Source organism: Ranitomeya variabilis, chromosome 1, assembly GCF_051348905.1.
Source record: "Ranitomeya variabilis isolate aRanVar5 chromosome 1, aRanVar5.hap1, whole genome shotgun sequence".
In the NCBI taxonomy this organism is placed as follows: domain Eukaryota; kingdom Metazoa; phylum Chordata; class Amphibia; order Anura; family Dendrobatidae; genus Ranitomeya; species Ranitomeya variabilis.
This window is the reverse complement of record NC_135232.1, coordinates 226,165,985-226,192,179: the sequence shown is the minus strand read 5'-3', so window position 1 is coordinate 226,192,179 and position 26,195 is coordinate 226,165,985. Positions and strand designations below refer to the sequence as shown.

At 44.9% G+C, this 26,195-nt stretch overlaps 1 protein-coding gene across 1 annotated transcript; it reads left to right on the top strand.

Annotated features, from left to right (window-relative positions):
- The first annotated feature begins 367 nt into the window (after positions 1–367).
- On the top strand, positions 368–25,652 carry VPS37B (VPS37B subunit of ESCRT-I). Its single transcript, XM_077293171.1, has 4 exons — positions 368–672; positions 19,997–20,168; positions 20,755–20,837; positions 23,047–25,652. The coding sequence occupies exons 1-4, from the start codon at positions 568–570 to the stop codon at positions 23,548–23,550; spliced, it is 864 nt and encodes a 287-aa protein (XP_077149286.1). The 5' UTR covers positions 368–567; the 3' UTR covers positions 23,551–25,652.
- The last annotated feature ends 543 nt before the right edge of the window (positions 25,653–26,195 follow it).

Genomic DNA, 26,195 nt, shown 5'->3' with positions numbered 1-26,195 from the left:
GAACACTTTATCCAGAGCTGTTTCTCACGGATGTCAGTCATCCACGCCGGAGAGAAGGAAAACTTTTCCTATGGGAGAAAATAAATGACAGACCAGCACAGGCACTGGAATCCGACACAAAGGGCCGAAAGACAATTCTTCCATTCTTCCCCTTGTTTAGGGGTTTTTTTTTTTTTTTTAATCCCACACACCGGCAGTCCCGGTGTGCGGCGCGCCCTCGCCCGGAGCGACGGGGCAGCGTCATGAGCCTTTTTAGCTTCCTGTTTAGCAGCTGATCACGTGAACTTTGCAGTGACGTCGCACGTAACGTGGTGGCGCTGCCGCACGAGACAGCTGACCTTATACTCACTATTTCCATGGTACGTCTGGTGACGCACACAGCATGTGACTAGGAATGAGGCCACGCCCCTCCGCTGACAGCTTACCCACGCCCTTTCCTGCGGTGGGCGGGGCTAGGGAGGACCGCTGGAGACGTCGCCATACTAGGCGGCCAACGCTGAGTGACTGGACCGGGGAGAGGCAGGCCGCCGCCAGAGCTCAGCTAGTCCGGGAGTCGCTCCGGGAACAATGGCTGTCGATAGCAGCAAGTTCAACCACTTGTCTCCTAGTCAGCTCAGTGAGCTCTTGGATAATGACGACAAACTGGGGCAGATGGCACAAGAGATGGACGAGGTGGGTGCCCGGAGCCTGGCCGGGGATTACTGTGTGCCCCCCTGAGAGCACCCTGCTGTGTCTTCATTGTTCTGGGCCCCCCCCCCCCCATAGCTTGTGCGAACCTCTGAGGTGGTAGAGCCACATAAGGGTATATACCGGTGTGCGTGGGGGGATATATACACCGGCATATGTGGGAGGGGGGTTATATACAACGGCATATGTGGGAGGGGGGGTTATATACACCAGCATATGTGGGAGGGGGGGTTATATACACCGGCATATGTGGGAGGGGGGGTTATATACACCGGCATATGTGGGAGGGGGGGTTATATACACCGGCATATGTGGGAGGGGGGGTTATATACACCGGCATATGTGGGAGGGGGGGTTATATACACCGGCATATGTGGGAGGGGGGGTTATATACACCGGCATATGTGGGAGGGGGGTTATATACACCGGCATATGTGGGAGGGGGGGTTATATACACCGGCATATGTGGGAGGGGGGGTTATATACACCGGCATATGTGGGAGGGGGGGTTATATACACCGGCATATGTGGGAGGGGGGGTTATATACACCGGCATATGTGGGAGGGGGGGTTATATACACCGGCATATGTGTGTGGGGGGGGGTTATATACACTGGCATATGTGGGAGGGGGGGTTATATACATAGGCATATGTGGGAGGGTGGGTATACCTGAATACATAGAGGGGGATATACCAGTGTGCATTGGGGTATACATAAGGAGGGATATGCTGACACATAGGAAGGGGAGGATGGGTGTATATTGGCATACATGGGGGACTATATACACTGGTGGGGAAAGGGGGATATATACCGACATATAGGAGGAGGGGGGGGGATATATACCGGCATAAATAGGAGGAGGGGGGGATATATATACCGGCATACATAGGAGGAGGGGGGGATATATATACCGGCATAAATAGGAGGAGGAGGGGGGGGGATATATACCGGCATAAATAGGAGGAGGGGGGGGGATATATACCGGCATAAATAGGAGGAGAAGGAGGGGGGGATATATACCGGTATAAATAGGAGGAGGGGGGGATATATACCGGCATACATAGGAGGGGGGGGATATATACCGGCATACATAGGAGGGGGGGGATATATACCGGCATACATAGGAGGGGGGGGATATATACCGGCATACATAGGAGGGGGGGGATATATACCGGCATACATAGGAGGGGGGGATATATACCGGCATACATAGGAGGGGGGGATATATACCGGCATACATAGGAGGAGGAGGAGGAGGGGGGGATATATACCGGCATACATAGGAGGAGGAGGGGGGATATATACCGGCATACATAGGAGGAGGAGGAGGGGGGATATATACCGGCATACATAGGAGGAGGAGGAGGGGGGATATATACCGGCATACATAGGAGGAGGAGGAGGGGGGATATATACCGGCATAGATAGGAGGAGGAGGAGGGGGGATATATACCGGCATAGATAGGAGGAGGAGGAGGGGGGATATATACCGGCATACATAGGAGGAGGGGGGGGATATATACCGGCATACATAGGAGGGGGGGATATATACCGGCATACATAGGAGGAGGGGGGATATATACCGGCATACATAGGAGGAGGGGGGATATATACCGGCATATATAGGAGGAGCAGGGGGGGATATATACCGGCGTATATAGGAGGAGCAGGGGGGGATATATACCGGCATATATAGGAGGAGGGGGGGATATATACCGGCATACATAGGAGGAGGGGGGGATATATACCGGCATACATAGGAGGAGGGGGGGAATATATACCGGCATACATAGGAGGGGGGGGATATATACTGGCGTATATAGAAGGAGCAAGGGGGATATATACCGGCGTATATAGGAGGGGATATATACCGGCATATATAGTAGGATCGGGGACGTACCCTGTCGGGCTCGGTGTGGTACATACACGCTGTCCTAGTAGACCACTGGCCTGACAGGAATCCTCCCCAGAGATAGGTGTGTACATGTGATGTTCTGTGGCCATGTCTTCCCCAGTCTCTACACATTGGACCTTGCATCTCTCGGACGGTCTTATTTCTGCACCTTTACCTTTTGCTATGGGGGCGTCACTATTAGTGATGGTGCTTTAGGACGTCCTAGTTTCTTCTTGCAGTGTCTTGGGATGAAGCCCACCACCTCTGTCAGTGAGGAAAACTGCCAATGGAAATGGTGACTGCTGCTTCCATATGAAGCTCCGCTATTATAGGATGATTTATGAGCAGAACCGTGAGGATTCCTGTGGTGTGTGGGGTTCTGGAATCTTGTTGACTAAATACAAGCTCTGTAGGCCGCAGGTGACTGTGTGGCTGTTCTCCGGAGACCAACACAGATGAGCACTGTCGGCTCGACAGTAACTATACAGTAACTACGGTAATAATGATTTATGATATAGGGACTTTTTAATTTCTATTTTTCACTTTGGCCGCACATGTGGTCGAGGATGCATATATTTTTTAATAGCAAGAGGGTAGTTGTCTGTAGCCAGTCATCTCTGGCAGCAACTTATGTCTCCTAGAACGAAGGATTGGGCATATTGAAAACCACAATGCCCAATCTTCTGTACCCTCACATGACATCTAGCCATAGATAACTTTATGGAAGTACTTTATTTACCTTCTCTGATTTAAATGATCTTCTTTTTGCCACTGTGGCCCTGATATAAGAGGATCTAGAACTTTATTGACTCGCATTCATGCACCACTGTAGCTTGTATTTCATATGATACCTATGAAACTGCTTTTTGTATGTGCTCATTACTGGCCTGCCTCCTCCTGCTTTTTTCTGTTGGCCCCTCACTGTTTTTTTAACTTTTTTTTTTTACCAGTGGAAGAATTTACATAAAGTACTTTTATGAGTTTATCTATGGCCATTTGTCCTATATGAAGGTGTTCTAGTTTAATTAGACTTATGCTAAATCCTTTGCACCTACAGTACACAATCTGGTGCTATCCTACAGTACACAATCTGGTGCTATCCTACAGTACACAATCTGGTGCTATCCTACAGTACACAATCTGGTGCTATCCTACAGTACACAATCTGGTGCTATCCTACAGTACACAATCTGGTGCTATCCTACAGTACACAATCTGGTGCTATCCTACAGTACACAATCTGGTGCTATCCTACAGTACACAATCTGGTGCTATCCTACAGTACACAATCTGGTGCTATCCTACAGTACACAATCTGGTGCTATCCTACAGTACACAATCTGGTGCTATCCTACTGATTTTGGCTGAATGTTTGTCTTCCTGATATGACATCAGAGAGGAGTCGGGCACTCCCATACATATTACATGGGTGGCTGCCCTGTTCTGCCAACCTCCTTTATATGGGCCCATAAGGCAATCTGTCACCAGGTTTGGGGGGCATACACTGGGTCTGGGTAAAGCTAATGAATACCAAGGGTTCCGCATCAGATGACCTGGGGCTGTGCTTTATATAAATTAGTGTTCATATTAATGTACAGTATGGAGCCCAGTGCTGGAGTTGGGGGTCTTTACATTAGCGCTAGTTAATGAACCTGGTGTTTCATTTCTACTCGAGCTCTTCATTCATTTTCTGTTGTTCTTGCTGTGTATGTGCAGGTAATGGTTTGTGCTGTAGGTTCGTGAAGCTTGGCATCAGCCCAGGTTTGCCTTGTTCTGAGGCTGACACTGGTTATTGCTTCAGATGCTTATAGTGAATCTGTTGCCATATCTCTCACCTGTGACTGTTCTGCAGTGCTGTGCAAACGTTTCACTCAGGTGTGGAAAAAGTGCTGCAAAGTAAGAATACTTTTAAAAATAGAAGTGTTAAAGGAGTTGTCCAGCCTTATGGTACAAGTCTGCAGTCACTCTGTAAATCTTCACATTGCACTAATTGTTTTTGTCAATTAATAAAATGGAATGCCAATAAATACAAGAGAAATGTATCGTAATTCATATCAGTATTTGGTGTGATCACCCTTAGCCTTCAAAACCTCATCAATTCTAGGTACTATTCTAGATCTTAAATAAAACAAGCCCAAAATAGAAAAATTGTAGAATTCCTCCACATACTCACAACCACAGTGGGGGAGTCAATCAGAGGAACACTTTATGATAAATTTAGGACACTCCCAAGACCAACACAAAAAACCAGAAAACGGAGTTCATGTCCAGAGAAAATACAAAATCTTTTATTAAATTACAGAACATACTAATACATAGCAACAAAATGTAAAAATACACTACAATATGTATCAAGGTTATAGAAAAGTGGTAAGTAGCACAGATAAAACACAGTGCAGCACTCAGGCTGATGCCATGTACAAAAAAATCTATATATATATATCATTTGCGTTAAGGCTAATAAAGTGCAGGTAATCAACTGGGGGGTATATAAGTAACTCCATGTGGAGAAGTGCCAAGAGCCCTGTACACTGGCTCATGTCACGCCGAAAAAATGTGAAGCATAAATCCCCACCCTGAAATCTTACCCACACAGATGGCACCAGGACCGGACTGCACTGGACGCCCCAACGCGCGTTTCGCGTCGGCTTCTTCCGCCCCCCGAAGAAGCCGACGCGAAACGCGCGTTGGGGCGTCCAGTGCAGTCCGGTCCTGGTGCCATCTGTGTGGGTAAGATTTCAGGGTGGGGATTTATGCTTCACATTTTTTCGGCGTGACATGAGCCAGTGTACAGGGCTCTTGGCACTTCTCCACATGGAGTTACTTATATACCCCCCAGTTGATTACCTGCACTTTATTAGCCTTAACGCAAATGATATATATATATAGATTTTTTTGTACATGGCATCAGCCTGAGTGCTGCACTGTGTTTTATCTGTGCTACTTACCACTTTTCTATAACCTTGATACATATTGTAGTGTATTTTTACATTTTGTTGCTATGTATTAGTATGTTCTGTAATTTAATAAAAGATTTTGTATTTTCTCTGGACATGAACTCCGTTTTCTGGTTTTTTGTACTATTCTAGATCTTGTAGACCTTCTGTGGACGTAGGCTTGTGCAAAACCTTCTGCCTCTATGTAATCCCAGACAGACTCCATGTCGTTGAGATTAGGGCCCAGTGCAGACATATCATCACTTTAAGGACTCCTTGTTCTTCCTCATGCCTAAATTATTAATGACATTGTCTGTATGTTTGGAGTCCTCATCCTGCTGCAGAATAAATTTGGAGACAATCGGATCCTCCCTGATAGTAGTGCATGATGGATACGTCTCTGCCCATATTTTTCAGCATTGAGGATCCCATTAATCCCTACCAAATCCCCAACTCCATTTGCTGAAATGGAGCCCCAAAACTTGCAAGGAGCCTCCACCATGCTTCACTGTTGCCTGCAGACACTCATTATTGTGCCGCTCTCAAGTGCTTTGGTGAACAAACTTCCTTTTGTTACAGCCAATTATTTCAAACTATAACAAACTGCAACTCCGTTCCTATGTTTTTGAGAAGTCGCTAGGCCTTATTTCCATATCCAACATATTTTTTTGGGCTGTAATTCTTCCATGAAGACCACTTCTGTCAAGACTTCTCCGAACAGTAGATGGGGGTAGCCGGATCCCATTGGTTGCTGCTAGTTTTGAGCTGATGGGCGTGTGATTTGTGATTTCGAAGGGAGGTAAGCATGGTGTCTGTCATCTGCTGCACTGTAACTTTGGCCGGCTACTGCATCTATGATCCTCAATGTTGCCGATTTCTTGGTGCTTCTTCTAAAGAGCTGGACCGGTACACTTTTAATCCGTAGTCTGCATTGAAATCTTTGCTTGGGAGAGATGTTGTTGGTGAAGTATAACTACCTTGTTGCTCTGCTCAGTTCTTGCCATAGTGTATGACCTGTGACATGAAGCCATCATAGGGTACCGTTACACAAAACGATTTACCAACGATCACGACCAGCGATACGACCTGGCCGTGATCGTTGGTAAGTCGTTGTATGGTAGCTGGGGAGCTGTCACACAGACAGCTCTCCAGCGACCAACGCTGCCGAAGTCCCCGGGTAACCAGGGTAAACATCGGGTTACTAAGCGCAGGGCCGCGCTTAGTAACCCGATGTTTACCCTGGTTACCATCGTAAATGTAAAAAAAACCAAACCGTACATACTCACATTCCGGTGTCCGTCAGGTCCCTAGCCGTCTGCTTCCCGCACTGACTGAGTGCCAGCCGTAAAGTGAAAGCAGAGCACAGCGGTGACGTCACCGCTGTGCTCTGTTTTTACTTTCCGGCCGGCAGTCACAGTCAGTGCGGGAAGCAGACGGCGAGGGACCTGACGGACACCGGAATGTATGTACTTTTTTTTTTTTTTTTTTTACATTTACGATGGTAACCAGGGTAAACATCGGGTTACTAAGCGCGGCCCTGCGCTTAGTAACCTGATGTTTACCCTGGTTACAAGCGAACGCATCGCTGGATCGGTGTCACACACACCGATCCAGCGATGACAGCGGGAGATCCAGCGACGAAAGAAAGTTCCAAACGATCTGCTACGACGTACGATTCTCAGCAGGGTCCCTGATCGCTGCTGCGTGTCAGACACAGCGATATCGTATGGATATCGCTGGAACGTCACGGATCGTACCGTCGTAGCGACAAAAGTGCCACTGTGAGACGGTACCCTTACTCAACATCGCCTTTGTAGCAGAGATTGGATGTTCGTTAAGCCTCCTACACAGCTGTTTGTTAATGACGGTCTCCACCTTCATATGAAAATGATCTTTATCACCGGTTTGTTGTATAAGTAACCAATGCTGAGCAAGTCCCTGACTGTGTGCGAGTGTACCTAGAAGTATTGAAGGCAAAGAGCGGTTACATCAAATATTGATTTGATTTAGATTTCTCTTCTGTTCATTCACTTTCCGTATTGTTACTTGATTTACCGTAAATACAAGTGCTAATAGTTTGTTTTTAAGCATTCTTATGTTGACTCTCACAGTTGCCTGACACTTGCCTAAAACTACCGCATGATGTACAGTCACTGGGGAGGATCACACTGCGCAATAATACCAAAAATTCACCAATCAACAATTAAATATACAGTATATCAGTTTATTTTCTTAAACCGGGATGAGGCATCCGCCTTACCTTCTGCTTTGCAATTCAGTCATATGTTAGTAGGATTCTGGAGCTCACACACTATAGGGTCCTGTCTCCTAAAGCCATCTTGTATGTTGGGCAAAGAAGAGATGACGTACAGTCGGGTTCATTGTAAACGATGCTGTTATCACCAGTGACCCATTTACATCACGCTCTCCTCTTTCATAACCTGTCTGTTGACATTGTTCCCAGTGTTGTATTCTGCCCATGATTTCCCACAGGTGTGCCTGAAACCTGATGCAGTCACTCCGCCTTTCAGTCACTCCGCCTTTTTTTTTTTGTTTAGATGATTGCTACTGCTGCTTCCTTTTTTCCTTGTTTTAATACAGTATTGTTTGTATAGTGTACAGTTTAGGTTTAGTAAATTGGTATATATGACTATTTGATGCCTTGTTATCCATTGCTTTTTTTTTTTTTATCAGCTACAATCTAGATCTCTTGACTGTAAACATTGATTAGCTATCCTTAAAGGGGTCAGTCATTAACTTTTTCTTGTTAGTGCAGCTTTCCTCACAGACTGCACAGCTCTCCAATCCATACAATGGCTGCTGGTGGAGGAGCGCGAGACCAGACCAGTCCATCAGCCTCCTCCAATAGAAAAGCAGCTTTCCCATGTCAGGTGTTTTAGGGTATGTTCCCACGGTCAGTAAACGCTGCAGGTTGGACACTACGTACATCCGCAGCGGCCAGATGTTACAGCATAGTGTATGGGATTTCAAGAAATCCCATGTCCACTATGCGTGCACCGACGCCCGCAGTTTATCTGCGGAGACGGACATGTGGCACATCTTTCCAGACCGCAGCATGTGAATTTATCTTGCGGAGATGCTCAGTCTACACAAGATAAATTTCACCTGTTTAATGTACTGGGTGCGGTGAATCCGCACGGTTCAATGAGCACATGCGGAATCACCTGCGTTCAAAAGCTGGCAGCGTTTTGGACGCAGCGGACATGCCGCTTCTGGACCACGGGGACATAGCCTCACAATTGGAGGAGACTGATGGACATACTGTGCCAATATGCATCATATCAATTGGTCCCCTAAAAAAAGTGGCTTTGGCCTATTTTCATCTACTACTGTCATTTCAAAGCCCAATCCTTTTGTTTTCAGGGGCGATAAGTTGTTGCCAGAAATTCTGGCATGATCTTTCTCCTCTCTCCCCATTGAAATCTCTTGAGCACTTGGCCAGGTTTCTTGCTGTCTAAACTTTTCTTCTAAGAATAAAACCTGTCAGGCGGCCACAACATCAGCAGCACTTCTCTCAGTGCCAGATAGTGAAGATTGAGATAACACCATGAAGTCCCAGGATAACAGGAACTACATAGACACGCAAAAACCACAGGCAGCAGTGTTGGTTCCTTTTTCTGTCCTGTCTTGACCATATGTTAATACTGAAGAAACAGAATTTTATTCATCTCTACCCGCTAACCTGCTAACGTGTATGGGTAGCTTTTCCTCGATGGCAGATGTTAAAGGAGTATTTGGCATTTAAGATCTGAACATGTCTGATTTATATTGTTTTCTCTGAAGATATCCTGAATCTAAAAATGTCTGGTACAGGCCTGCTCCTCTTTCCCTATTCAGAACTCATGCACACTCAGCTGACCAGTGTGTACATATACACTTCTCGAAAAAATAAAGAGAATACTTAAACAGAATATAACTCCATGTAAATCAAACTTCTGTGAAATCAAACTGTCCACTTAGGAAGCAACACTGTTTGACAATCAATTTCACATGCTGTTGTGCAAATGGAATAGACAACAGATGATAATTATTGGCAATTATCAAGACACACTCAATAAAGGAGTGGTTCTGCAGGTGGGGACCACAGCTCAGTACCAATGCTTTCTGGCGGATGTTTTGGTCACTTTTGAATGTTGGTTGTGCTTTCACACTCGTGGTAGCATGAGACTGACTCTACAACCCACACAAGTGGCTCAGGTATTGCAGCTCATCCAGGATGGCACATCAGTGCGAGCTGTGGCAAGAAGGTTTGCTGTGTCTGTCAGTGTCGTGTCCAGAGGCTGGAGGCGCAACCAGGAGACAGGCCAGTACACCAGGAGACGTGGAGGGGGCTGTAGGAGGGAAACAACCCAGCAGCAGGACTGCTACCTCAGCCTTTGTGCAAGGAGGAACAGGATGAGCACTGCCAGAGCCCTGCAAAATGTCCTCCAGCAGGCCACAAATGTGCATGTGTCTGCACAAATGGTTAGAAACCGACTCCATGAGGATGGTCTGAGTGCCCCACGTCCACAGATGGGGGTTGTGCTCACAGCCCAACACCGTGCAGGACACTTGGCATTTGCCATAGAATACCAGGATTGGCAAATTCGCCACTGGCACCCAGTGCTCTTCACAGATGAAATCAGGTTCACACTGAGCACATGTGACGTGAGAGTCTGGAGACGCCGTGGAAAGCGATCTGCTGCCTGCAACATCCTTCAGCATGACCAGTTTGGCAGTGGGTCAGTAATGGTGTGGGGTGGTATTTCTTTGGAGGGCTGCACAGCCCTCCATGTGCTCACCAGAGGAGCCTGACTGCCATTAGGTTCCGAGATGAGATCCTCAGACCCCTTGTGAGACCATATGCTGGTGCGGTTGGCCCTGGGTTCCTCCTAATGCAGAACAATTCCAGACCTCATGTGGCTGGAGAGTGTCAGCAGTTCCTGCAAGATGAAGGCATTGAAGCTATGGACTGGCTCGCCCGTTCCCCAGACCTGAATCCAATTGAACACATCTGGGACATCATGTCTCTCACCATCCACCGTCATGTTGCACCACAGACTGTCCAGGAGTTGGCGGATGCTTTAGTCCAGGTCTGGGAGGAGATCCTTCAAGAGACCATCCGCCGCCTCATCAGGAGCATGCCCAGGCGTTGTAGGGAGGTCATACAGGCGAGGCCACACAAACTACTGAGCATCATTTCCTTGTCTTGAGGCATTTCCATTGAAGTTGGATCAGCCTGTAACTTCATTTTCCAGTTTGATTTTGAGCATTCCAACTCCAGACCTCCGTTGGATATTATTTGTGATGTACGTTGATCACTCTTAGGTTTTATTGTTCTCAACACATTCCACTATCTAATGAATAAAGTTTTACAACTGGAATATGTAATTCAGTGATATCTAGGATGTAGGATTGTAGTGTTCTTTTTATTTTTTTGAACAGCGTATTTTAGGGGGTCAAAATAACTGACAGCAAGTTGCATTCTTATCTAAAGGTTGAATAGCTAGGAAAGCAACCTCTGTCTCAGGAGACTTTTATTTGGTCTCTTCATGGATCGCAGATTCTGCACATTATCTGCCCCGTGAACACAAGTGACCTTATTAAAGGGAATCTGTCACCCCACCCCTGGATGTGTATGACCTATTAATATGGGTATACAGATAATAGAAATGCCTCATTATTAATGGTCTTGTTGTTGAGAAATCTTATTTTATTTCCTTATGCTAATGATTTCTTCCAGGCTCCGGGACATGTGGTTCCTGGGAGAAACCCCTGCCTCCTCTCTTCATTATACTATCACCCCCAGCCTCCCATCCGTTGTGGCTCTGGAATCCCGCACCTGCACTCCCTCCACAATCCGTAGCTTTCCCTTCTATGGGCAGTGTTTTCAGGGATCTTCTGCGCAGGCGCCAGCGATTCACGGTGCCCGCCGATAAGGTGCCCTCCCTACTTCCTCCCTGCATAGTCATCGCTAGGAACCATGTGTACATAGCCATGACTATGCAGGGAGGAAGTTGGGGTTGGGAGAGCACTTTATCGTCGCACACGCCTGTGGTCACTGAAGTGGAAGCCATATGCCCATATTAATAGGTTATATACGTCCTAGGGGGATGACCTATTCCCTTTAAGAATAAGTTCATGTTGTATATTTTACTACTCTATGGTTGTTATAACTTTGCACTACATGCATTGTGGTCATATTGTAGACAAGGTGCGGGGATGATGTGGCTGAGAATGACGTAGATATGCCGAGGGGTTCGATTTGTAAGTGACAGCTGCTAAAAGCTGTGATTGTTAATGGTCACAAGGATATGCAGCGAATGACCATTAACGATCAAAGTGCTTTTAGCTGCTGTCATTTACAAGCAGGGACACTTAGTATGTCGGCAATGTGGCCGCAATTTATGAACTCGCCCTATGTGTAGCTACACAAAAGTGGAAGTCTTCTGTCTGCTAGAAACGATTCCCCAGTCCTTAATCATACAAGATCACATGATGGCCAGCCCGCTCGGGGTCCGCTGCTGGCAGGAACTTGGCAGCCACTCTAGCTAATGAACTTTCATTGTAATCTGCTTGGCCATTACTGTAGCACAATGGCTGTTTTTTCTTTCAATATTTGATGACCTTGAATACTAGTTTTTGCTCCTGCCTTTGCCTGTCCTATCATTAGCACCTTCAGTGTTTACTCCAGGTCTCTTGGTGACCGTGTCGTATACATTTCTCATGTGTTGTAGGTATATAAAGGGCAGCTTGTACCTAAAGTTTGCAGCTGATAATGTTGATGTGCTGCCATTCTCCATTAAAAAATAAACCAATCTGTGGAGTGAAATTATCTTGTGGTTTGCACAAAAGGTCACAAACACGCGTTTTGCTTGTTTAGATTGCACGATTATTGATAAACGAGCTTTACTTAGGAACGTGCATTCTTAAGCTTACAGTGTAAATGGGCCTTAATTTGGTTTCACCGGATAACCTTTTTATCGCCTATCAGCAGGATAAATGATGACTTGTACAGTGGTGGTACGACCACTGGGACTCGCGCGAATCGCCAAAATGGGGAACTTTAATCCCTGTAAGAATAGAATGGCAGTGCTCAAGCTTGACCACTACTCCATTCATTCACTATGGACCTGCCAAGTGCTGCGCTTGGCTTTTTCCTGTAGTTCCATATAAAATAAATGGACTGGTGGGAGGGCATCCAACCTACAACCCATTTTGTAATGGAGACAAAAGTTTTTGTCGGGAATGAAAATCCCCCAATGTGAGGATCCCAGCGGTCGGACCCTGATCAGTAGGTTATAGTCTATTCTGTGGATAGATACCTTGTTTTCACTGGCTATTCCCTTTGTGCTTTGTGAAATACTTGAACAATATTATAGTAGTGCGCTGCATGACAGGAGATGTCATAAAATATTGTGTGTGTGGTAAATAGACTATATTTAAACTACGGTACTCACATAGCTAAAAGTTAAGTAACTGTAATGAGTTTTCCAAAATGTTGCTAAAAGTTTTTAACTTTTTGGAACTCCGTGGGAGGAAGCTCTGCCATTGATTTAGATTCTAAGGGCCCTTTTACACTGTCCAAATATGGCCATTAAACAGCCTGGTTAGAACAGGCCGACCAGAATTCTATGTACACAGAACAATCGTTAATTCTTTTAGACGCATAGACCATCGTGTAATTGGCAGTGCATCACCGGTTTACATAGCTATGTGCTGCTGAAAAGGATTATCTTTTAAGGGAATCTGTCACCCCAATTTTCGCCTATAAGATGCAGCCACCGCCATCAGGGGCTTATCTACAGCATTCTGTAATGCTGTAGATAAGCCCCCGATGTAACCTGCAAGATAAGAAAAACAGGTTGTATTATACTCACCCAGGGGCGGTCCCAGTTTGGGCCGATGGCCGTCGCGGTCCGGGTCCGGCACCTCCCATCTTCATAGGATGACGTCCTCTTCTTTGCTTCCTGTCGTGGCTCCTGCGCAGGCGTACTTTATCTGCCCTGTTGAGGGCAGCGTAAAGTACTGCAGTGCGCAGGCGCTGGGCCTCTCTGACCTTTCCTGGTGCCTGCCTGTAGATAAGCCCCTGATGGTGGTGGCCGCATCTTATAGGCGAAAATTGGGGTGACAGATTCCCTTCAAGTTTAAATGGGACCTTTCACCAAATGTTTTACGTTCAACTGGACACGCAATAGTGGCTGCAAAGTGGAATAACTCTTCATTATTTGCCTCTGTGTTGTGGAGATGCTGGCAATCCAATTTTTGGGGGACCTAATGAGTTAACACTCACTTTAAAAAAAAAAAAAAAAAAGTTCATCAGAATGTACTCTGGGGGCGTGTACTTAGTGTTCCCTCTGTATGATGCTGACCAATCATAAGCAGGCAGCGCCACTCAAGGAAAAGTACCCCCCCCCCCCACCTATATTTAGAGTACGGTTTCTCAGTGTGTAGATGTAATGCTACAGCTCTGATCTCCTATCTGTGCTCAGGGATGAGTCAGTGTGAGGGCGGGACAGTGATGCTGTGTCACATTAATAACCCTTCATCAGCTTTCCTGATTGAGTGTCTGTCATCACACTTACCGTATTTCTGCTGTGCTCTGGCATCTTGCTGTGAGAGTAGAGGTCTCATTACACCTCACACATGAGTAACCTAATGCAATGAGAGTCTGCTTTGATCCCACTGCAGACCACTTGCAAGTTGTGCACAACAGACAGAAGTGTGATTACTGATACATCTCTGGAGAGCTGGGGGGAGTGGTAGTAGTATAGCAGTGCTGACAGTGCTATGAGTAGGAAAGCTGATGGTAGGGTTTGTAATGTGACATGGCTACACTCAGCTGTGCTGAACCTCCCCCATAGGGACCTTGCCTGAAAGACGTTAGTCATCTTTGCTTTTTAATTATGCAGGAGATTAGACCAAGAGATCAGGGCTGTATCATTACATCACACACTGAGAACGCAGCTATAAACTATGGCGGTGGCTCTTCTTTCCTTTATTCGTTGCTGCTGTGTTCATGTGATTTTTCTTGGTGATCAACATGGTATCTAGACGCTCGGAACATGCATGGATTTCTTGTTTTTTAGCCATAAGTTTCAAGCAAAACAATTACTAGTTACTTAGTAACACAAGATACTTTCTGCAGTCCACTGGTTGGCATCATTGCTGATTGATCAACAGTCAATAACATGAGGAAACCTTTGCTGGCTCTCTAATTTCAATGTCTTATCCATTATATGACCCTATAAATATTGCTGCTGATTTAGTGGAAAAGAAACCTTTTACTCAGCAGATTTTCATCCCCAGCAGATACGCACAGTTTTGATACCATACAAACTTTCGAAGGGAAAAAAATGTGATGATCTAAAGGGAATTAAATTGACCAATGTCCTACTATAGTGATATTAAAGGGACACTCTTATCTTACCTTGTTATTGCATATCTGTAGGGTCTCAACTCTGAGACCCCTACTGATTCCCAAACATAAATTGACAAAGATCATTTTTCCACATGGCTCAATTCTGGTGAAGTTGTACTGCAGTTTCCTGCATATCAGGTGGCTGCTGGCAGTGCTGTGCTGGGAAAACAATTCTGAGGAAGGTGAGCCTGTACTGGTTGTCAGCCACTTGATCAGGAAGTGGTGGCAGATTTTGGCCTCACATCTTACAGTAGGGAAAATTACTCTTTAACTGAGCGTATATGCAGTAATAGGTATGAGAAACTGCGGGAGTAAGGTGTAATGACCACAACCCTTATCTTGTGACCACTACTCTGCACAGCCGTCTTATGCTTAGCATCTATATTATGATATAGAAAAGATCAGGCGATCAGCAAGTTGAGCAGCATTACTTCCAATTAATTGGTCCAGCAGTCACGTGTTTTCAACTTTCATATCTCCCCTGAAAATAAAAAAAAAAATCCTGCCGCGGGAGGCCCGCATACATATCAGCTGGTTGGCTGACTTTCCTCTAATGTAAACGGAGGCATTTACTCCATTTTCCACATTCTTGACACTGATGCATTTAATAATGAGTGCGGTAAACTGCCAGGAATGTGATAGGAAGAGACTTTCCAATATACAGTTTATAAAAAAAATGTCGCATTTGTTCCCCTCGTAGAGTAACCACAATTGCATGTAAACACTGTGGCCTCAGCAGGGTCCCATCTTAGGGTGTCATATTAGTATTCCCTTCTATCATGCCATGGAGGTTCTTACCAAATGATCTAAGTGGTCATTGTATTCCAAAAAAAGTCATCTCAATTGATAATGTAATAGGCATAATCTGGAAATCGCCCACTGCCTGTTGTGAAGTGTAATCCTTCTCTAGCAGTAACGAAGAGGGGACCGATATTTATATTTCTACTTATCTCTCCTTTGTTAAACTGCATACAGGTATAATTAGAAAGGCAGGCTTTCACTTTATGGTAGGCTAATCAGTTGGACAGTGCCAAGCTTCATACATGCTGGGAAGTAAGGATGTTCCAGCACCTATAGTGTTGGCAGCATGCTGATAAAAAGGAACTACCAGCTCATGGTATATGGCGAGTTACTGAACATGAGAGATATTGGGCAACCTGCAGACTTGTGAAAGCAGATATTCACAACACTGGAGAATGATGACATTAATACTATGTGCGGAAGCATTAGCTCCCAGTCCCTGTCTTTTGTTCCGTTTGTCCTGCTGACCAGTCATCGATTGCACAGTTCTTTCCTGATTACATGTAACCATTTCATTATTTATCTGTAGATTTTACAGGACAGAGATCACTTTAATTCAAGGTGCGGCCACTAGAAGTGTCATGTGTTATGCAACCTATCGGCTTTGCAGTGTAACTCATTAGGTAGCACTTAACACTGAAAGGCTACAATACATGTAAATGGCGAGTAGAAGACCGGAGTCACAAGGAGCAAAAGAAAAAGTAGATTATAAAGTCCGTACTCTGCATCATTCTGTTCCTGATTTTAGCCTATTAAGACTTAAAATCCGTATGTTAATACATGCAGATGTTCAGGGAATTTTCAGTTTTCTGTATATTCCCAGGTTACTAGTGAGTCCCAGTATTATCACAGTTGTCATAGCTTTTGAATATTCCCTTTTGGTACCGGACACTTGGTAATAGTGTTCCATGCAGCCAATGATTGTGTACACGGTTACATCAATTACAGATGCGTTTTTTGATCACACGGCCCATGCATGTGACACTCATCAAACCACATTTTACATATACCACCTGTCCAAAAACTGCATGTAGATTAGCCACATGGCAGGTGGGGACCAGGGGGTTGTCTAGTAGTCAGCATGTGACAATCGGCAGCCACTCGTTGGATGAACCCAATAGTGATGAGCGAATATACTCGTTACTCCAGATTTCCCGAGCATGCTCGGGGGGGGGGGGGGGAGGGGGGGTCTCCGAGTATTTTTTAGTGCTCGGAGATTGTTTTTCTTGCCGCAGCTGAATGATTTACATCTGTTAGCCAGCATAAGTACATGTGGGGGTTGCCTGGTTGCTAGGGAATCCCCACATGTACTTATGCTGGCTAACAGATGTAAATCATTCAGCTGCGGCAATAAAAACTAAATCTCCGAGCACTAAAAAAAATACTCGGAGGACCCCCGAGCATGCTCGAGAAATCTCGAGTAACAAGTATACTCGCTCCTCACTAGAACCCATCTCTATACCGGAAGTGCAGCAGACTTGAACTGTTAAGATGCGGTTGTCCAAGAGTGGAGAGCGATCTTTTAAGATATTCTATAAAATGTTGGTGACTAAAGTTTACAGAATGAAAGTTCCAATTCTTTGGAAACTATTATGGTGTTTACTGTAAGCAAGTTTCAGAAAAGTGTAATACAAGCGCATGTCTGTGCCTGTATCAGAGCTGCATGTTCCTGGCCGACTGTCTAATGACGTGACTAGTGATGAGCGAATATACTCGTTGCTCGAGATTTCTCCAGCACGCTCGGGGTGGGGGGGGTCCTCCGAGTATTTTTTAGTGCTCGGAGATTGTTTTCCTCCCCTCAGCTGAATGATTTGCATCTGTTAGCCAGCATAAGTACATGTGGGGGTTGCCTGGTTGCTAGGGAATCCCCACATGTAATCAAGCAGGCTAATGGCTGTAAATCAAGCTGAGGTGATGAAAACTAAATCTCCGAGCACTAAAAAATGCTCAGAGGACCCCCGAGCGTGCTCAGGAAATCTCGAGTAACGAGTATACTCGCTCATCACTAGACGTGAGGCATCGTTGTACTCCATGATACCGTTTGGATCATTAGACCCATAGTTGGGTCAGGACTTGCATCCGAGCAGGCACGTGTGTGCTTAGGAACTTCCATTAACAGAAGGGCAATAATGTTATCTTGCTGAAAAGAGCATTTCTACATGAATGTGCAGCAATGTTGTACATTACATAGCCAGTCACACACATTCTGGTGATCAGCACATTATTTTAGAATAAAGTGATGTTTTAATAAGAGAGTCTTGAAACTGTCAAGCTTTCATGAAATAGTCAGATTATCGGACAGTAGCATCTGTAAGTACAGACTTGCTGCAGCTTACTTTCCTTACGTTTTCCTATGTAAGTGGAGGCCTGTGCTCTGTGTCTCCAGCATTTGCATTGTAGAAAAGTCTTGTGATTGTTTTACCATTTGATCTGGCGTTACTATGGTCAGCCCGTGCACACTAGGTAATGCTGGCAGATCCTAGTCAGAGTTTACTAACCAGATTAACGTGACAGATAGCAGCAGGGATATGTCTCACCCCCTGGCTTCATTAGTCTCTTGCATCTGGCATGTGTTGGGCATTAGATCACGTCGGCTCATTTGTGTGTATCCAACCACAAACAAGCAAAGCCCAAAACCTACGCCATGACTTGCAAAGACCGCTATTTGTATAACAGTCTTGATGAAGTGTTCTGTTGTAAGATGTGCTTTTACCACCGCAAGAAATATTACAGCAGTGGAGTACATTTCTGTATTTGGCATAAATTATGACGAGTTTGCATTCTTGGTCATGTATCTTCCAGTGTAACAATGACCATTTTCTAAAAAGGTAGCAGGACTGGTGTAAAAATGCCAAAAGTCAAGACATTTAGTAACATTTCAAGCAATTTTACTACAGAAAATTGCTTAATGGATTGCAGCCTTTGTGCCCTTCTACACCGGCTGATAATTAGGAATGAGCGTTAATAGAAATGATTATTTCCTAATAATCTGCCTGTCTAAACAGGCCAGCAAACAAGAAAAGCACTTGTTCATCAGGTGAAATAAGTAGGATCAACCCTCCCCGTCTGAGCATGTAGGTCATAGGAAGCTGAATAAAATGACGCCTTGATATCTGTGATCTGATGTGGTGTTCCAGAGAAATCCGTTTTTCTTTTATTATATATTCTATTCTTCCAGGCTCTGGGCAGGATGGTGCCTGGTAGATAACTCTGCCTCCAGAGCTTATTTTACATGGAGGGGGAGTTCCCAGTGTTTGGGTCAACTAACTGACACGGAAGAGATGAAATGAAATGTGTCTTCTTGCATACAGTTTTTGCTTCTCTCTCTGAATTCTGCTGTATTGTGACAATATTGCAGCCCTGTCTGCCTCGGATAAGGTGTTATCTGAGCATGCTCATGTCCTAATCGAGTAATTTCGGTGTGCTCGAAAAAAAAAAAGTGCCCAAGTCGCCGCAGCTGCATGTCTCGCGGCTGATTGACAGCCGCAACACATGGGATTGCTTAACAAGCGGGCAATCCCTGTAAGTTGTGCGGCAGTCGAACAGCTGTGAGACATGCAGCTGCGGCGACTCAAGCATAGCTTTTTAGCACGCCAAAATACTCGATTAGGACATGAGCGTGCTCAGATAACACCTTATCCGAGTACGCTCGCTCATCACCAATAGTCACACACAGCTCTGCAGTGAGATTAGGAGAGCAGAGTGCGGCCATTACATTTCATATCACACTGGTAACTCCCCTTCATGTGACATAATCTCCGGAGGCAGAGTTATCTTCCAGACATTCTCTCCAGAGCCTGAAAAGAGATTATTTACATAAAGTGATATCCGATACCTTGTTTTCGAGAAATCCTCTTTTATGAGACATGCAGGTATCCCTCTTGTCAGTCTATAACCTGTATGCCCATAGTAATAGTTTAGATAGGTGAAGTGTGATGACAGATTCCCTTTAAGCTCCTGTCACGTGTAAACTTGTGCTGCTGATCGTCATATTACGATGTTAATGACTGTCCTGTGAGCATGAATTACCACCCTACAGCAGACATCTGTTCTTGGTCCATAACAAACATTTGATTCTGTGACCTGCTCAGCGATAATAGAACAACTTTCTTTTGCTGTGTCTGGTCTGTAACCTGTGACCACCCATCTGCTGTAAAGGTGCATGTCTTCCCATGCCTTGCGCAGGCTGCAGGAGAACAATGGCCTGTATGTGAGCGGCCCTGCCTTGACATTGTGGCTGTTTGTCTTTCTGTAGGCGCAGAACGTGCAGCTCGACAAGGAAATGACACTTGCAGGGAACAGAAGTTTAGCTGAAGCAAACCTGCTTTACCAGCCTAAGCTGGACAGCCAGAAAGCCACCCTCACCCAGAAATACCAGGAACTGCAGGTGTTAATGGAATCGCATCAGCTAAAGAAGACAAAGCTGGGTAAAGTATTCACCACATCAATCAGTGTCTTACTGTTGTGGCGTCTGTAAGCCAAACCTCCGACTCTACAATTTCCCTGACTCCGACTCCCCAGCACTGCCCCCTACTGAGCATGTACATAAAGTGCAGCACAAATTCATCTCAACTGAAAGCCTGGATCCTTACATCAGGAACAGAACAGACATTTATAGGACATTTCATAACTTTCCCAAATTCTTATGAAAACCTTTACAGCACATCCTGCATTGTTCTACTGTACACAATTTATGATATATTTTAGGAGTCGGTGCATTTTATACCAACACCGCCTCCAGGACTCCCACTCCACCAAAATGGACCCCGACTCCACAGCCCAGGTTATGTGCCCCCGATCTAGTTCTGACAAGTGTGACTGCAGCCCAATCACTGTGTAAATATTCCAGATGAATACTTTTACTTTTTGCAGCACATCAGTTTATTGCCCTTCCAATTTTTAGTCTTTTAAAACTGCCATCCCTTAATGATCGATATTTTACCTTTTGCTGTTTGTTTTTCTATTTCCCATTTTAAGGCTGCATTAATTTGTCCTATAATTTCTTTTCTCCAGATCAGCAGTCTGTTAATGCATCACTGGAAACATTACTAGCACTTCTGCAGGCTGAAGGAGCAAAGATCGAGGAAGAGACGGAGGTAACTCCTATCATCCAGTTTTATACAGGTGTCTGATCACATCCATGTGGAATTGATGTCAGACACGAGACAAATATTAATCCCTTACTGATCCTTAGTTCGTCCACTATAATCCTTATCCCTCATGGAAATGTAAGTTCTACAAAACTACTGAACAGACGCTGATGTCACTGACTCCGAAAATTAGTCACCACTCTGTGCATCTGACGGGTTTCCTTTAAAAGGTGAAATACCAGAAAGTGTGCAGTGACCAATATTTAGCACAAGATTAACAGACTGGACTAACTGGAAATGGTGGGATTTTGTGAAGTGTATATTTTCAAATGATAACTATATTATGAAGCCATTGGAGTTTTATCATAAGACGTAGTATAAACCTTCAGAGCCATATGTGACTCTTCCAGCGCTTGGGGTATTTCCTGAATTAATAAATGAAGCTGTGAGAATGACAGAATTTACAATGGCATATATCTTGCAGTATTTCTTCGGTGTCCTAACATATGTAGTGTTGGTCAATAGTAAATTATAATTATGCTGTGTTTTTCTGTACTTTAAAGGGAATCAGCAGGTTTTTGCAAGTTATTTGAGAGCAGCCTAATGTAGCACATAAGAGCCTGATTCCAGGGATGTGTCACTTATTAGGCTATGTTTTACTTTTTATATGATCAGTGTCATATGAACACATTATCACTACACTACAACTCACGTGCACACCAGTCAGGCTAATCTATGTAACCCCGCCCCCAAACACTGATTGGCAGCTTACTGATAATTCGCTGTACCCTGGAAGCTGCCAATCAAAGGTGTGGGTGGTATTATACGCTGCCCAAAAGTCTTCTCTGCTACATCTACATCAGACAAAACATTCTGGAATCGGGCTTTCTTGCCCTTTACTACGCTGCTCTCAGATTACATAGCAGAAGCCCTGCTGACATATTTTCTTAAAACAAAGAACATGACTATTTCTAGGAGCAGCATTGTTTTATGTTAAACCATCTGACTTTAGGCTGTCTATTCAATAGACCCTTTGGATGGATGTATAGGCAGATTTCTGGCAGCGGTCAATTTCTTTCTGTGATCCCAATAGCAATCCTGAAAAAGGTGCTTTACAGAGACCCATGGGCACATGCTCACCCTTTCATGAACAGTGCTTTAATTTAAAGAGACCTTGTCCCAAATTGATGGCATGCAGTAAACGGACACTTTAAAGGGAACCTGTCTCCCCCCCCCCCCCCCCCCCCCCCCCTCAGGTGTTTTTAACAAAAAGAGCCACCTTGTGCAGCACTAGTGCTTCATTCTGTCAAGGTGGCTCCTTTATTTGTGGTCCCTTCCAACGCTGCAATATTCGTTTTTTTTAATTTGCCTGCCACACCTGTAGTCTGTCCAGGGGACATGTCTTTTCCGACACAAACGCCTCCCAGCCATCACTCGGCCCCTCCATGCGCCGGGCACCGCTTCCTGTGCCTTCATTAACGTCCCTGGCGCCCGCGCTCTAAGTTCCCATCATGTGATGGGAGTCTAAGGGCAGCGCAAACTGCGCATGCCCGAAAAAGGAACTTACAGTGCAGGCGCCGGGGACGTTAATGAAGGCACAGGAGGCAGTGCCCGGCGCATGGAGGGGCCGAGTGATGGCTGGGAGGCGTTTGTGTCCGGGGGGGAAAAGACATGTCCCCCGGACAGACTACAGGTATGGCGGGCAAATTAAAAAAAACGAATATTGCAGCGTTGGAAGGAACCCCAAATAAAAGAGCCACCTTGACAGAATGCAGCATATTACTAGGTGACTAGTGTGAAAGTAGCCTAACATAGTATTCGGGCACGCCGAAGATACTCCATTAGGGCTTGAGCATGCTCAAACAACACCTTATCCCAGCACGCTCGCTCATCACTACTAATCAACAATTACTGGACAAATTTATATACAGGTATTCCTGCACAAGTTTACACCAGATACTGAAGGCCAAAGTGCATACTTTGATACTTTTACCACTTTGACTTTAGATCATCCCCCCCCCCCACACACACACACAAAACACACACTACTTATACTGATACCTTTGACTCCTTTGTTTTTGTTTACTTTATCAACTTGTAGGACTTGTGTGAAAATTGAATTGTTTCAGGCCAAAAAATATCCAGAAATATGAAAATTACGGGTTCTGTTGCCGGGTAATTCTAAATGTGTAACCTTGTTTTTGTTTTTAAATAGAATATGGCTGAAAACTTTCTTGATGGCGGTATCCAGATGGATTCCTTTATTGATGAATATTTATCGAAGCGCAAATTAGCACATTTACGGCGTGTGAAAATAGAGAAACTTCAAGAGATGGTGTTAAAAGGACAGAGACTCCCTCAGGTTTCTATGCCGCCGCAATCAAGACCACCTGAAGTTATCCAGGCCCCTCCATCATCGTACCCAGCACCTTTCAATACCCCGCCCACAGTCATGCCTAGAAGAGCTGTCCCACCGCCACCGCCACCTGCACAAGCTGGAATGTATCCAACTCCTTTTGCCATGGCCGCTCAGCAGCCTGCTCCGGGGCTCCCGTACGCAGCGTCCCCTTGTCCTCCTGTTCCCTCACGGATAGGATATCAGCCTCCAGGTCAGATGCCGCAGCCTGGCTACCCTGTTCCATACACACCTCAGTATCCCCCGGCTCTTCCTCAAAGACCACCTCAACGGTTGCCTCCAAACCCTGGCTTCATTTTGTAGTGATACAGCACGAGTTTCTCCTCAAACATTGGTGCTCCCATCTTTACACCATTTCTATCTTTCTGTGAGCTGGATATGTATGAAATGGCTACATATTGGTATACACAGCAAGCCACGGGACTATTGATTTATTTTTTTTTTTAATGACTGGCCTCTGCTACCTTCTCTGAGCAGAAGGAAATTACAGGCCACTTGGCTTGTAAACTAATTATTTTTGTGTTGGGTGGTTGAAGAGCGATTTTGTAGGTTTGGGGTGCAGACGGAGGGAGGGCATCTTGACCAGAAGGATTTCTACTTTCCTGTGCCACTGTGTTGCTTTTTCTCCATGCTGAATTATACTCGTGAATGCTGCATTGGAATGAACGGTTATTACGTGACAGCCATTGGTAACATAAATCAACTGACAGTAGAGGAAGAACAAGGTAAAATGCACGGGTCCATTGCCAAAATCCTCAGGTTTCCTGCAATCTCCTAAGAGGCCTGTGCAGAAGGTTTGCTCTGCAGATCTTGTACCCAGCTTTCAATGTGTCTAACAATAATGTCATAAGAGATCATAGTAATGTTACCGGAAATATACGTAGGACATTAACAGGATCATTCAGGGATTGGAATGTTACTAAATCTGTAGACTAAATGCAAATTGTGCGGATGCAAATTTTTTTTCTGGATGCGTTCTGTAATATATGCACGTGGCTTTGATGTGCCTTAGACTTACTGCTTACTTCTGGACTCCGGGAAACAAAGACTGCATATCTTATGTGAACGGCCCGGATTGCTAGGAAGGGCTGCGGTTGTTGTAAACGTCCAGGTTCCCGTCCTCCTGGCCACAAAGAATTTTATTCACTTCTTACCTTAAATCGAGTTTATAAAGAGGTAAATGAAAACGGCTATTTTATTTATGCAAATTCTGAACGGTATGGCCATTTACGACAGATGGCCGTTTTGGATAGACGTAAGCCACTGCTTTATAGTCCCTTTTTATTGGCAGCAGCGTAGGACTGAAGGATAGGGGTCACCTTTACACCCCAATTAGTGTCAGGACGTCACCCACATAACAGTAAATCCATTGCATTTTGACGGTCTGAGCCCACAGCTCTGTGCAGATTTGTTGCTGCATTAACGAGGAAACAACTTCATCCTGTGGATTTGAAATTAATAGTGTGGTCAGTTTCCACTCAAGATTAACCCCTCATCTTCACACTGGAAATAAACTCATGAAAAATGTGGTACTTTTAATATGTAGAACATTTAAAAACGAAATTCCGACAAAATCTGCTCCATATCTTCCCTTGTAATCCAGCCCTGTAATCACAATTCTGCTGGCTGAGCGGCCCTTTATTCTGCTTTGTATATAGACACTATAGAGCACCGCGTTCAATCACCAGAGGGGAGGACTGCTGGAAGATTTCAGCTCCTCGTGCAGAATTGTAAATGCAGCTGTTGAGTGAAGATCTGCACAGGCTCAGAAACCATGCATGTTCTCCATTGTTTATATACGGTTAATGCTACAGCGCTGTAATGGAAAGGATGGGGTAGGCTAAAGCCATACGTTTATAGCTTTTATAACCAGTTTGGACTGGTAGTGTTTCCTTGTACTCCTGCTGAAGCCCAGATTTTGTTTTCCCATGACTTGTTCTTTATATCCAGTCCATTGTCGGGTTGTAACCTTACCTGTGGTGCAGAAAGCGCCAGGATGCTGTTACTTGCAACCCACGGTCACAATATAAATCCATTACTGTATTTTTTTTCTCCATGGCCCATTAAAAGCTCTTAGTCTATAGTAGACACAACTTTAATGAAAATATAACGCAGCTATTTCATGGAAGCCACTGATGTCCCCTTATGGTGGGTGCACCCTGCCAGTTCTAGAAGCACTTAACCCTTTCTTAACACCATTTCTGCACTGAAGACCGAAAGGGTTTGTGGCTTGAACCGGGAGACTGCAAGAGTTCGATGTTTTCGTTGGAGGCGCTCTAGTCCCTCTGTGCAGACACTACACTATTCATATTTTCTAATGTAAAGTTTTATGTTTATTAACAAAAGTGCAGTTGTTAACTTACCTGGATATTTTCAATAAAATACAACCTTAAGATTTGATTTTACATTCCAGAAGCAGCTTGTCATTTCTGATACTGTGGGGTTTTTTTATTTTTTTTATTACCATCGATACAATGCTAACAGGAAGGAATTTTTTTTTACTATTGTACAAAACGGAGGCTGGTCGTGCAAAGTAGATGAAATCTAATTGGATTAACCACTGTTGCGATTTACCAAATTAGGCTGGCCTACCACAATTTTTTGTAAGTGATTGGAAGTATAACTGCAGCTCCATAAAGGTGTTTGTTTGTTTTTTTTGGATTGAGGAGGAGGGGCGTTAAAGGGAACCTGTCACCCCCCAGGCGTTTGTAACTAAAAGAGCCACCTTGTGCAGCACTAATGCTGCATTCTGACAAGGTGGCTCTTATAGTTATGCTCCCTGCACATGCTGAAATAAACACTTATAAAATGTGCCCCCTCATACCGTGAAACCGTCCCGGAGACGGGACTTTCCTTCCTAATCAGACACAGCACAGCCGTCATTCATACCCCCTTGGCACCGGGTGCCGCCTCCTCAGCATTGTTTCACCCAGGGACGGCCCCTGGGT

Bases quoted from the DNA above. Each gene is read 5' to 3' on its own strand.
- VPS37B (XM_077293171.1), top strand. From the start codon at position 568: ATGGCTGTCGATAGCAGCAAGTTCAACCACTTGTCTCCTAGTCAGCTC. The intron at 673-19,996 runs GTGGGTGCCCGG...GTCTTTCTGTAG, and splicing joins TGGCACAAGAGATGGACGAG to GCGCAGAACGTGCAGCTCGA. The intron at 20,169-20,754 runs GTAAAGTATTCA...TCTTTTCTCCAG, and splicing joins GCTAAAGAAGACAAAGCTGG to ATCAGCAGTCTGTTAATGCA.